A 12,512-nucleotide genomic window follows, 5' to 3' on the forward strand; every position below is an offset into this window, starting at 1 on the left:
TGTTCTCAGGGACACCGGCACAGCTGGGGGCAGCAGAACCTGACTGCAAGTGGACCAGTTATAAGACCAAATCCTTGCTTGGATAACTCAGGACCCCAGCTCTCTTAGCCAGTGGGCTCTAGAAGTGGATAACCGGGGCTTCACCACTAGGCAGGGAGGAGGAGGATCTTTCTCTGGGAAATCTGACCAGCCCAAGAGGAAAGTCTTAAAGATACTGTCTTCGGAGCTTTCCCAAACAGTCCACTCAGATCACCCTACTGTGAAGGTCGAGTTGACAGACACCACACCCCTGATCAGAGCTTGCAAACAGCTGTTTAGTCCCCAACTTTTAGAATGAGCCAACCCCCAGTGCCGGCCAGGACAGAGTAAGCCCAGGGTAGCCTATCCCACTGATGACGACCAGAAGCCCTGGACAAAATCCAAAATAGCAACTACCTCAGGATTCTGTAAGTCAATAACATGGAGAATGGGGAACCAAGTTAAAACTTGAAGAAAGTCAAGGATTGTAGCAGTGAGTTCTCTGGTTTGTTTGTCGGGCTTTAGCCCAAGCGTGGGTCAAAGCAGGGAACTGGGCAGCATGCACAGGGAGCAACTCCAAAAGAAACCCATCTTTCTGGCCAAAAGACAGGAAAAGAGGTCCCTTTGAGCTGAAGAGAGAAGGAAAATGCTTTTCCCTCCCTCCCTTCTTTCACTATGTTACTCCAAGCCAGAGGCTAAAACTCTGAGGGAATCCCATCCACAAAAATGGGCCCTTGGGAGCCAAAGAATGAGTGGGAAATCTCAGTGAAGAGATAGCTAAAGAAGGAGATCCCCTAATTCTGTGCATGGAACAACACAAATCCCAGGCCACGTTCAAGCTGTGCACGGATAGAACATATCCACAGAAGCAGAGCAAGGCTCTGAGAATGGAACCGTGATAAAAACCACCGCTCAGTCACACTGCAGTGACTTCTTAGTCCCAGACTAATCTTTGAGTGGTGCTTATAAGGGACACACTTTGTCAGAAATGATGATTGAATTCTATCACAAGGAAAATAGTCATAGTTTACTGGAGCTTCATCTGTGAATAGCCCTGATCTAGTCGCAAGAATGGAAACACTGAATATTGATTAAGGTGTCATTCTGTTGGGGGCGCCTGGGTGGCTCAGTTGGTTGAGCATCTGGCTTTGGCTCAGGTCATGATCTGATGGTTAGCACGTTCAAGCCCCATGTCAGGCTCAGTGCTGACAGCTGGGAGCCTGGAACCTGCTTCAGAGTCTGTGTCTCCCTCTCTCTCTCTCTCTGCCCCTCCCCTACTCACACTGTGTGTGTGTCTCTCTCTCTCTCTCAAAAATAAATAAACATTAAAAAAAATTTTTTAATATTCTGTTGAGAGGACAGGGGATGGGAAAAGTGGTCACGTGCTGGGGACAGGGAGGGAGAGAGACTAATATCTCACTCCCCATGGTAGGTATCAGCAGATTACAATGAAGACTGAAACACTAAGAAGTAGCCACACAAACACAGACTACCTGAATAATCAGCTAAATATAACTAACTGCTATATTAAACTGCCTCTAGTGTAAGGGAAAATGCGGGTGGGGGTAGGAGAATGGGATACTATTAGTTTTAATAAGAAAACTTGTTAAAGCTAATTGACTTTTTAAATCATGGGGATGCATAACTCAGATAAACACACATGTTTTTTGTTTTTTTTTTTAAATTAAGGTTTAGCGGGGGCAGCACCTGGGTGGCTCAGTCGGTTAAGCATCTAATTCTTGATTTCGGCTTAGGTCACGATCTCATGGTTTGTGCGAGCCCCTTGTTGGGCTCTGCGCCTGCTTGGGATTCTCTCTCTCCTCTCCCTGTCTGCCCCTCCCCACCTCAAAATAAATAAATAAACTTTTTTTTTAAGTGTCCAATTCTTGATCTCAGCTCAGTTCATGATCTAATGGTTCATGGGATTGCCCCCACCCCCACCCCGTCCCATCAGACTCTTTGGGATCCTCTCTCTCCCTCTCTCTCTGTGCCCCTCCCCACTCAAAATAATTTAAAAATTTAAGGTACAGCAGTACCTCAACATGACCACTTAGTTCAGGAGAGTTCTCCCCAATATTCAATTGTTCTCATGCATCTGAAGTCCTCTGGAAGGAGTGACCTCTAATAATCAAACAAAAGAATGCTGTTAAAAACCAGAATGGAGGGGCACGCACTTGGCTGGCTCAGTTGGTATATTATGCAACTCTTGATCTGGGGATCATGACTTCAAGCCTCATGTTAGGCATAGAGACTACTTTAAAAAATACGAGAATGGCAATTTTTTTTTAGAATGGCAATTTATTAATTTATGATGTAGAATAGAGCTGCCAGTTTGACCAAATATTTGCTTACTATGCAAGAAGAATCATGTCTGCTATATAATAGGCATTCAATTAATATTTACCTAATATGTGCTTTACTTATTAGCACATTATTTCTTTTGTGAAAATCTATGGTGGAAAAACACTTATTGTTAGAAAGTCACTTGGTGAGCACAGAGTCAGGTCAAGGAGTCAGTTGGACAATCTTCATGGTGGTGTGGGATACATACACTTCCTCTAGAGGAATGGACTGCTCTTTGGACCATTGACTTATCTATTCTTGGGTTAGGGTGCCTCAGGGACAGGCCTAGGATGGCACTGTCTTGTCACCTCTTTGACTCTCCCTTTCTCTGACCAGTTGTTGGTAAGTTCCCTCTTCTTCCCGTTCTTACTACATCCTATTGGGCTACTGCTGAGTCTGGAAACCATTCTATTTTAGATGTGGCAAATTTTGTTAGATGTGAAAATGGCATGGTGGTTATACATTTTTTTATGTTTATTTATTTTTGAGAGAGCACAAGCAGAGGAGGGACAGAGAGAGGAGAACAGAGTATCTGACGCAGTCTCTGTGCTGACACAGTGAGCCCGATGTGGGGCTCAAACCCAGGAATTGTGAGATCATGACCTGAGCTGAAGCCAGAAGCTCAACCTACTGAGCCCCCCGGGGCCCTGGTGGTTATACATTTTTAAGTATTCTTGTCAATCAGAGATGCAAACTCAAGAATTACTGAATTAAATAACATGATATCTGGATTTTGCTTAAAATACTACAGAAAAAAAGGCAAGAGGTGGGAAAGGAATAGATGAAATGAGGTTGGCAAAATGTTGACAATTAATGAAGCTGGCTTCTGGGTGCACAGATCTGTTATACTATTCTTTCTACTTGTGTGTGCATCAGAAAGTTTCCATAACACCAAGATAATAAAAATAAAATTAAATTTAAAAATTGACTCTTTATTTTTTTAATGCTTTTATTCATTTATTAGTGAGAGAGTGAGAGAGAGCACACACACTCCCGTGAACCGTGAGACCATGACCTGAGCCAAAGTTGGACGCTTAACTGACTGAGCCAGCCATCCACCCCAAAAATGACTCTTTAAAAATGTTTTTGAAATTATCACAGACTAGAGTTCCTCCTTCTTTAACATTACTATTGTTGTATTTTATATAAATATACTCTGCTTGGAAAATTGAACCTGTGGGACATCTGGGTGGCTCAGTCGATAGAACGTCCAACTCTTGATTTCAGCTCAGGTCATGACCCCAGTGTTGTGAGATCGAGCCCCGCATAGGCCTCCACACTGACAGTGAGGAGCCTGCTTGGGATTCTCTCACTCCCTCTCCCTCTGCCCCTCCCCTGCTTGTGCTCTCTCTCTCTCTCAAAATAAGTAAATAAACTTTAAAAAATATTAAAATATAGAAAAGGTAGGATTCCTAATAAGATGCTACTGTCTAACCACTTCAGATAAAAATTTACACACCCTTGAATAAAATAATACCTAATTGATCAATGAAGCTTGGCAAAACGCTTTCTTCCCTTTCGCTTTCCAGAGGCCGTTTCTCCATTGTAAAGAAATGCATTCACAAAGCTACCCGCAAGGATGTCGCTGTGAAATTTGTTAGCAAAAAAATGAAGAAAAAAGAGCAGGCCGCCCACGAGGCTGCCCTACTTCAGCACCTGCAGCACCCCCAGTACATCACTCTCCATGACACTTATGAGTCCCCCACATCCTACATCCTGATTTTGGAACTGTAAGTACAGGTGTCTCTTAGTGGTCCCCAGCTGTCTGGGGTCTGGGTCATTTATTGTCCACTGGAAACAGCAGTTTCATTTTATGCAACGTCTTATAGTGTACAAAGTGTTGTAAGTAACATGCATTCTCCCATCCATTTATAAAAATGCGGTTCCCATTTATAGATTAGAGAAAATCAAGGATAAGGAAGGTCCTTACAACTAGGGGATGGAGAAACTGGGACTTGAACCCATATCTCTCCCACTCTGATTCTGATGTGCTTTCTATTATGGACTCTGGGGCTGGGCAGGAGTTTAGGAAAAGCTTCTTGACAATAGGGGGCAGAGCTGAGATGAAAGAGGGGTTTGTGCATCAATTTACTGCCATGGCATGGTCTACCACCCAAGAAATTCTTATAACGTGGACACTTGCCTTGAAAATAGTCTACTCATTCCAGATTTTCTAGGAATTCTGGCAACCATATACTTAGCTCCAGAATACATCAAATAAAGCACATTCTCCCCACTGCTACCCCAAGCTAAGGATGGAGATCATGCTCTGTGGTTTACAGAGATCTAACAGAGGCTAAAGAGAACAAAGTCCTTTCAGAAGTATTGAGCCCTCCCAGCAATGTTATCAGATGGGTGCTGATGACCTGGCACCCAACACCAGTGCTGTGTATGGCTCCACATGAGCCTGTGTTCAGAAGAGAAGTGTCTTCACTTACAGCTTTTCAGGTGCCATTTTAGTGTTGCTCTTTTGTGCTTGTTCGTCTAGGTGTTTGTGTATGAAGGCCTTTAGAAGCAATAACTTATAAATTTATTTATGAAAAAAAGACAGCCAAAAGACAAACCTCTTTGGCTACACTTTTTGATTGGTTGCCAAGAAACAAGAGAAGACAAAACCAACTCTATTAATACTTGTAATTCTTGTTTGATACTTTATATAGCTGTGTAGTCGCTGGTCAATTGTCACTTTGGACTTAACAAATGATACTTACAAACAGCCTTCTGGAACCTAACGTTTTGTTGGGACAGCTTCCTAATTCACTTCTGTTGGCAGTGAACTATTTTCATTTGCAGGTGACAGTGTGTTGTGCCCAGGTTCCAATAAAAGATATTATCACTCGCATATCAAAGTAGTACGACTGACTCAGAAACTTGGCCTCTTCAGATTCACTAACTGTCATTCCAAGGGAAGGTGCTGTTTACCAGGCTGCCACAGTGCAATGGAAGCAAACCATTCTTGGAATAAAGAGTCTGGGCTCTAATCCCCTCTCTGTGATTTGGGGCAAGATCTTTAGATTTCTGGTCCTCACATCTTCATCTGTGAAGTCTGAAATAATCTGAAGTCTGAAATAAGTCTGAAATCTGTGAAGATTTATTTCCACTTCTCAGACTTGTTACAGGGATTAAATGAGATGAATAGTGGATTGAGCTTGTTTAGCAAATATTTATGAGTACTCCCGTGTGCCAACTGCCGTGTGGACTTGGGCCAGGGTGGAAGGAACAAAGATGGAAAGGTGTGGTTCTTGCCCTTGAGGAGCTCAAAGTCTGATGAGGAAGACCAGTCACTGAGTAAATGATTTCAGTTTCATGTGGCAAATGTTGAGAAAGAAACACACATTTTGGGGAGGGTTGTTGTGAGACCATGGAAGGGTGTTCGTTGGACTTGAGGTTTAGGAGATGAGTGGAGAGGCAGTGTCTGAGCTAAACCCTGTGCTAAAGCTTGGTAACGCTCTGACCAGAGGTCCCCCCTTGTGACTATCCAAATCCCTAGTAGAGCTTTTCTCTGCTGGGCAACTGGGGTTCTGATCCCCTAGTCTAGGGTGGAGCCTGGGTGTCTGCATGACCCAAAAGTTCTGAGAGTGAACTTAATGCTGAGGCTTTCAGGTCTCAGAGCAGTGCTGCAAGAAGTCCAGGGGTGGGGTGCATCTAACAAACCCAGTCCCACTCCACTCCACTCCACTCCACTCCACTCCACGCTAATCACTCCCACCCCACCCCTGGCAAGGCCCTAGGCTTTACCCCCATCCAGGAGAGCAGGAGAGACCAGTGGGAAGGAATAAGCTAGAGAGGAGAATGGAAGCATGGCTGGGGGTGAGGCTCAGCTGTGCTCAAAGGTTGTTTCTGCCTCTGGTTCAAGCTCCTCTGCCTGAGTATTTCCTGGGGATGTGCCTTTGACAGCCCAGTGCACATTAGAATGTCAGTGTGACATCTGGTCACTCCTTGCTAAAGAGGTCACAGGGTACCTGAAGATACTTACTATTTATTGAGCATTTACTATTTCTACTAATTATGTTTAAATGCCACATTGCCTCACTTGATTCTTGCACAACGCTCATAATGAAGTAGGTGTTATTGCTGTTGTTGTCATTCCCACTTGAAAGATGAAGAAACTCAAACACGGAGTTTAAATGTCTGGTCCCAAGCCCCCAGCCTGTAGGTGGCAGAATCAGGATTCAAATCTGGATCAGACTGGCGCCCCCCACCATGTCCTTAGTCAACAGTTTTTAAGATTGGAAACTTGCTCCAAAGGCAAAGGATCCAAAAAGGGGTCAAGAATGCCAAGGACAAACTTTGTTCACTTTCCATTTTCCCCAATGAAACATGGACAAATAAAAGCAATTTGCAAAACATATTCGGAGCGGCCTGCAGCCATCAGGTTCCAGTTAATTGGAATATTGAGGGAAAGCAACTCTCTCTTTCTTTCTCAAGACTTTCTTTTGCAATCTAATCTCTTAAGAGTGTCAGACCTTTTTCCTCGTGAGCGATTTTTAGCAACATAAAATGTGTCTTAAGGTTACACAGATTTCTTCCGTGGGGCACATCACATCTATAATTTTTTTAATTAATTAATTTTAGTTCTGAGCCTTAGAGTAACTTTGGGCTCTAACTAAAATATGCACGTGTGGCAAATAGATCTTCATTTCTAAGGGGGATAGGAGAGATTTTAGAGCTCTTGCGGATTTGTATTGTGTTACTTTTCCATTTCTTTCCAAACGTATCTGCCTTTTCCTTCCTCCCTGCTTCCAGGATGGATGATGGCCGGCTCTTAGACTACCTTATGCATCACGATGAGCTGATGGAAGAGAAAGTAGCTTTCTATATCCGAGACATCATAGAAGCTCTGCAGTATCTTCACAACTGCAGGGTGGCCCATTTGGACATCAAGGTAATAAGAAATAGCTACCCTTGCAGGGAGATGGCCTGTTCATCATTACCCTTGAGAGATGTACATTCTAATTCATTTCATTTCCTTAGATTAGAATCCTTAGGAATAGTAAACAGAAACTGGGTTGTCACACAATTTGAGTGTGTTTCTCGTGAATTATGAGCACTCACCAGGGTCACAGTGACATCCGGGGTGAGAGAAGGTAGGGAAGCTTTTACCACTTCGTCTAACATTTTAGAAGGAAGCCAGTAAATGTCAGTTTTTTGACGGTGCTCCCAAAGAAGGCTCTGTTTTCCAAAATGAATAATTCATTCTTTTTTTCTGAATCAGTGCAGAAGTAAGGGGTGGTTGAGAAGACATGATTTTCAATGTCAAACAGCTTCTCTGAACTGCCACCCAAACTCCGAATTTAGTCTAGTTTGGAGCCCCCTGTGCGCTTTGCATGGGCAATTTCTCATGCTCTATAGGCTTTTTCAAAGAATAGCAGAACCGTGTTTGAACCACCAGAGTCGTACTGGTAGTCAAGACAAGTCAGAGAGCTGAACTTGCCTTCTCTTCTCCCTCACGCCTGGGTCTCCTCAGCCGGAAAACCTGCTCATCGACCTTCGCATTCCAGTACCTCGAGTGAAGCTCATCGACCTGGAGGATGCCGTCCAGATCTCGGGCCACTTCCACATCCACCACCTGCTGGGGAACCCTGAGTTTGCTGCCCCAGAAGTGATCCAAGGCATCCCCGTCTCCCTGGGCACAGATATCTGGAGCATCGGGGTGCTGACATATGTCATGCTGAGTGGGGTGTCCCCCTTCTTGGATGAGAGTAAAGAGGAGACATGTATCAATGTGTGCAGGGTGGACTTCAGCTTCCCGCACGAATACTTCTGTGGTGTGAGCAATGCCGCCAGAGACTTCATCAATGTGATCCTACAGGAAGACTTTCGGAGGAGGCCCACGGCAGCCACCTGCCTGCAGCATCCCTGGCTGCAGCCCCACAATGGCAGCTACTCCAAGATCCCCCTGGACACCTCCCGCCTGGCGTGCTTCATAGAACGCCGCAAGCATCAGAACGACGTGCGTCCTATCCCCAACGTCAAGAGCTACATCGTCAACCGAGTAAACCAAGGGACATAGCCATCTCCTGGCCCTTGGGGTTTCACATGGAAGTGCAGTGTGAACCAAAGCAAGACTGAATGTCTGTAAATAATTCTGTTAGTTCACTCCATGCAGTTCTCTGGATCGAGCGATGTACCTCTTAAACCTCGTCAGTGGTTATTCAGGGTCTGGGCAGCCGTAAAATTACCCTAAATCCAGGGACATTTCAGAAGGTCGTTTGGAAGAGGTAAAGATGCAAAGAGTCACCCAAAGCATTAAAGAGAGGGCCAAGGAGGACAAGAATATTAGCTGTTAGACAATTTTAATAGAGTGTTCCAAAATGAGTGGTTAACCGGGCAAACCCAAAGCTCACTGTAGTGAGTATAAAAGGTTTCTAACTCTGCTGAAATTTTAAGCAAAAAGTTCTATTTAACAGAGACATCATGTATGCCAACTATTCTGGTTTAGATTACTTAGATATAGTTTCTTAATAGGATACATATACACATACAGTAAAATATATCCCATTCAGGTTTCAGAGTTTTATAATATAGAGGTATATATGAAATCAATCATAAGTAACTTTGAGTGCTCCAGTTAAGACAGTAATTTATTTACCGAAGCATTACGTTGTTTTGACTAAGCACAATTAGATGACAAGTTTTTTAGAGCATTTTATAAATCTTGTATAGAAATCTTTTACCAGAACCCGTGCATTAAGAGAAAGCAATGTTACCCTTTTGCAGTCCGTGAATGAGAAGATTTTTCTCTCAGTCACAAGTATTTGATTAACATAGGTTCTGTATATGAAATGCTACCCCCAAATTCACTGGCAGCTCAGAGTTCATCTGGCAGGCAAGCCTGCCAGAAAAGAAGTCCAAATACAGTAAGAGTTTTGGGGTTATTTTTATGTCTACACTCGGTCTGAACTAGGTAATGAATATAACAGGTTCATACAGAAGGGCAAGTAGAAACCTTTCCTACAGTTCCTAAGAACAACGTAACGACACTTTCTGACTTCTTCTACAGCTGTAGAAGGCAGTCCTCAGAAAGTTGGCTTGCTTTATTTCTAACCCCTTCTGGAAGCTAAGGGGTGCTTACCAAAAGGAGGCAGCCATATAGGCCTTTTAAAGGCCTGGTCCCAAGTCCTTTTTGAAGCCATGGAATAAAATCTGATATATCACTCTAACAGAGCATTGAGTTTCAACTGTGATTGCAATACCTGTCACCACTCAGCCGCTGATATTTCCCTGGACCAAAAGGACTCATTGCACTTTGAGGCCAATGCTGCTTTCTGGCATGTATTCTCCACACACAGTGATTCTGAACTGCCCTTTCCCCTGCTAGTGGGGAAAAAAAAAAAAAAAAAAAAACAAAACTTCAACCTGGGCATTTCATGGTTGTTTTCTTTCTTTGTTTTTGAGGAACAATTTTGGGTTTTCTGTGTTGGTACATGACCCACCCTTTGTTTTCTAGGATGTGTTTTAAAAGTTGCTATTATGCAAATAATATTTTAAAAATATAACTCAAGTGTTTATCCTCCAATCAGGTTTAATGGCATTGCTTCTCTCCTGTGATAGGATTGAGAAAATTAAAATCGAGCTGCACAAAAGTGCAAGCAGAGAGTTTAAGAAGGATAAATAGAATTACAAATCTGTCTAAATGAAAAAGAATGGTGGAAATGAAGCCTGAACTTTAATATATTAAAACACTTATTCCCACAGCGGAAATATAGAATTAAAAATACTCATCTGTCTTTTCCATTGGTCTCAGAGCCAACTTCCTCATCCACCCTCCACCTCATCCCATCCAAGATTATAGATTAATCAATTAGTAGAATGTACAAGCAATAAGACTAGATAGCATTTCGTATTTTTAGGATTAACCAAATACGTGGAAACTGATTCCGACTGTTATTTGGTTCCTAGTTTCGAACGGCCCTGGGTCACCGAGGTGCCCTCCCTCAGACCCTGCCCTTGACCAACCCTCTCTAGTCTTCGTTTAAACCTACATGTATATACAAATAGTATCTGATATAATATTTTAAAATTTAAAACATATTTACTAAAAAACCTTTTAGTAAACATGTCTTCATTGTGAGATCTAGCCTAAAAGAAGAAAGCCTGGTCCCTAGGGCTTCACGGGATGGAGGGCAGGTGTTGAGGATTCCAAATACCCATAAAATGTGGCTTGGCAAGGTCTGTTTCATCCACTGTGCACAGCAACTAAAGAACTCTCTGCCGAGTCCTTTTGAGTTTGTATGACCATGTAAGAGATGGGTTGAGTTTCTGCTGGAGAAGATTTGGGCCTCGGACAGTGGTGCACAGAGGGCACAGGAGAGCATTCATGAAATCATGTTGTGGGAAGGCAGCTGACAGAACGTTATAGCCAAAGGTTTTATATCAGCTTTTACATCAGAGTTGGGACAGCCCAGGTGTGGGGTTGCGTGAAATTTCCCCTCCCCGCAAGTACACATGCTGGGGAAGTGAGGAGACAGGACAAGCAGGACATAGAAATGAAAAGTAGGATGATTCTGTTAACTGGAGCCAAAGTACAATCATTAGAGTAGAATTCATTTAATAGAGGCCCCAAGAGAAAGGGTGTGTATTTTATATAGTTTGATAACGGAAGAAAACTAACAGAGAGGTTCCCTGTCTGCAAAGCCCCTGCTCACTCCCCTGCTATCCCAAGTAAGAGAGCAGTCCTGGTTCAAGATTTCTCCACAGGGCGTTGGAAATAACAAGGAAGGCTTTAACAAGGAAGCCCAGAAGGTGGGGCTGGGAAACGTACTTGAGGTTGCGCTGTGGGCAACCATGGTGAGGGACAAAGGATTAGTAACCACTTTCTTGTACCTGTTTTAGCAGATATGACTTTCTGGTAGAGAGGGGAAGAAGAGAAAATGGTCCACTTCGACCGCAGTTCTTAAAATCAAAACTTAACTGGGAATTAGTGAAAGTGAGCTTCTAGTTGAAATGGGAAAAATTAATGTTGGTGAAAGTCCTAAGTTTCTTGCTTGTTGTTTTTCATTGCATAGAGTTTTGAGGTTTGTTTTGTAAGGGTGGGATGCAGAAAGAAGAAAAGATCAGGGACAACCCGTAATAATTTTTTAAAGATACCATGATTTACTGCATCTTCTACATTTGTTTCAGATTAAATAGATTTATATCCACTTACAGCTGAATGTGGGAAAATTTTTAAGAGAAAAATTGTAATGTGGAGGTGTCCTTCAGGACTCTCACAGCCATAAACACTGGTGGGTGAGTAGAGGAAGCAGAGGAAAAGCTGGCTTCACCGCTTTGTTGTTCACAAAGCCTTTATAAATAGTAGTGCCTTTCAGAGGGGAGGTGGGGAGATAAAGAAGTTCATTGTATTTAGACTGACTGATACTGCAGCATTTTTTTTCTTTATGTTAAAATATCTTTTAAATGAAAACATCTGAATATAGGGTGAGGCCAGGAATGCTTGAGTTTCAACCTCAGCTATTCCTGATTCGTCCTTTCTTACAGAAAGTCTTTGTTTTTTTCTGTCCCAAATGTCCCCATTGTTGAAATGGGATGGGGGGGGGGGTGGAGAGGAGGGACTTTAATCTCATAGGAATGTTGGGAAAATAGCATAGTTGGGATGCCTAAAAAAACACTTTGATTTTTTTAAAGTGCTACACACTGCCAGTGCTAAGAATTTTATTGATAGTAACTTTGAACATTCCAGGTTTTCAATATCCATGTTTTAGGATACCATTTGCAAACTCGTAAGATTAAATTCTGTAATTTGATTTTAATTGGAAGTACCAGGTGCTCTTTGTCTAAATGTTATTTGGTCTTAGCCTGTAATTTCAACCATTTAAAAAGCATGTCTACAGAAAAAGGTTAGGAGACCTGATGGTCTTATGTGAATAAACTGTTTTCTCCAGTATTTCTGATGGCAGACACAGATTAGGGTGCCCTCCAAAGCAGCTGCTGCTCTCTCTTCTCAAGCTATATGCTTGGGAAACATTGACAGAGAAGAACCCAAACAGCCACTTTCCTCACTGGGAGGACAGAAGTAAGAATAAAATATTGTCTGATATCACAACTCATTTCTTCAGAATCTCACTGGCATCCACCGTAAGAAGCAAATTACATGTACAGGTGTAGAAATGAATAGAACTGTTGGATTTTAGAGGGGAAACCTTGGATTT

General features: G+C 42.7%; 1 protein-coding gene across 6 annotated transcripts in view; it reads left to right on the forward strand.

Annotated features, from left to right (window-relative positions):
• KALRN (kalirin RhoGEF kinase) overlaps nt 1-9,639 on the forward strand; it is a 520,685-nt gene extending 511,046 nt beyond the window's left edge. For 4 of the 6 annotated variants that reach the window (XM_042998400.1, XM_042998401.1, XM_015544797.2 and 1 more), the window contains 3 exons: nt 3,891-4,091; nt 7,108-7,246; nt 7,829-9,639. In XM_042998400.1, the coding sequence (XP_042854334.1) occupies nt 3,891-4,091; nt 7,108-7,246; nt 7,829-8,374 (886 nt within the window). In that variant the 3' untranslated portion in view covers nt 8,375-9,639. The remainder of the gene's footprint in view (nt 1-3,890; nt 4,092-7,107; nt 7,247-7,828) is intronic. The other 2 variants (XM_042998406.1, XM_042998405.1) reach the window with 2 other exon arrangements.
• The last annotated feature ends 2,873 nt before the right edge of the window (nt 9,640-12,512 follow it).

Source organism: Panthera tigris, chromosome C2 (genome assembly GCF_018350195.1).
Source record: "Panthera tigris isolate Pti1 chromosome C2, P.tigris_Pti1_mat1.1, whole genome shotgun sequence".
In the NCBI taxonomy this organism is placed as follows: domain Eukaryota; kingdom Metazoa; phylum Chordata; class Mammalia; order Carnivora; family Felidae; genus Panthera; species Panthera tigris.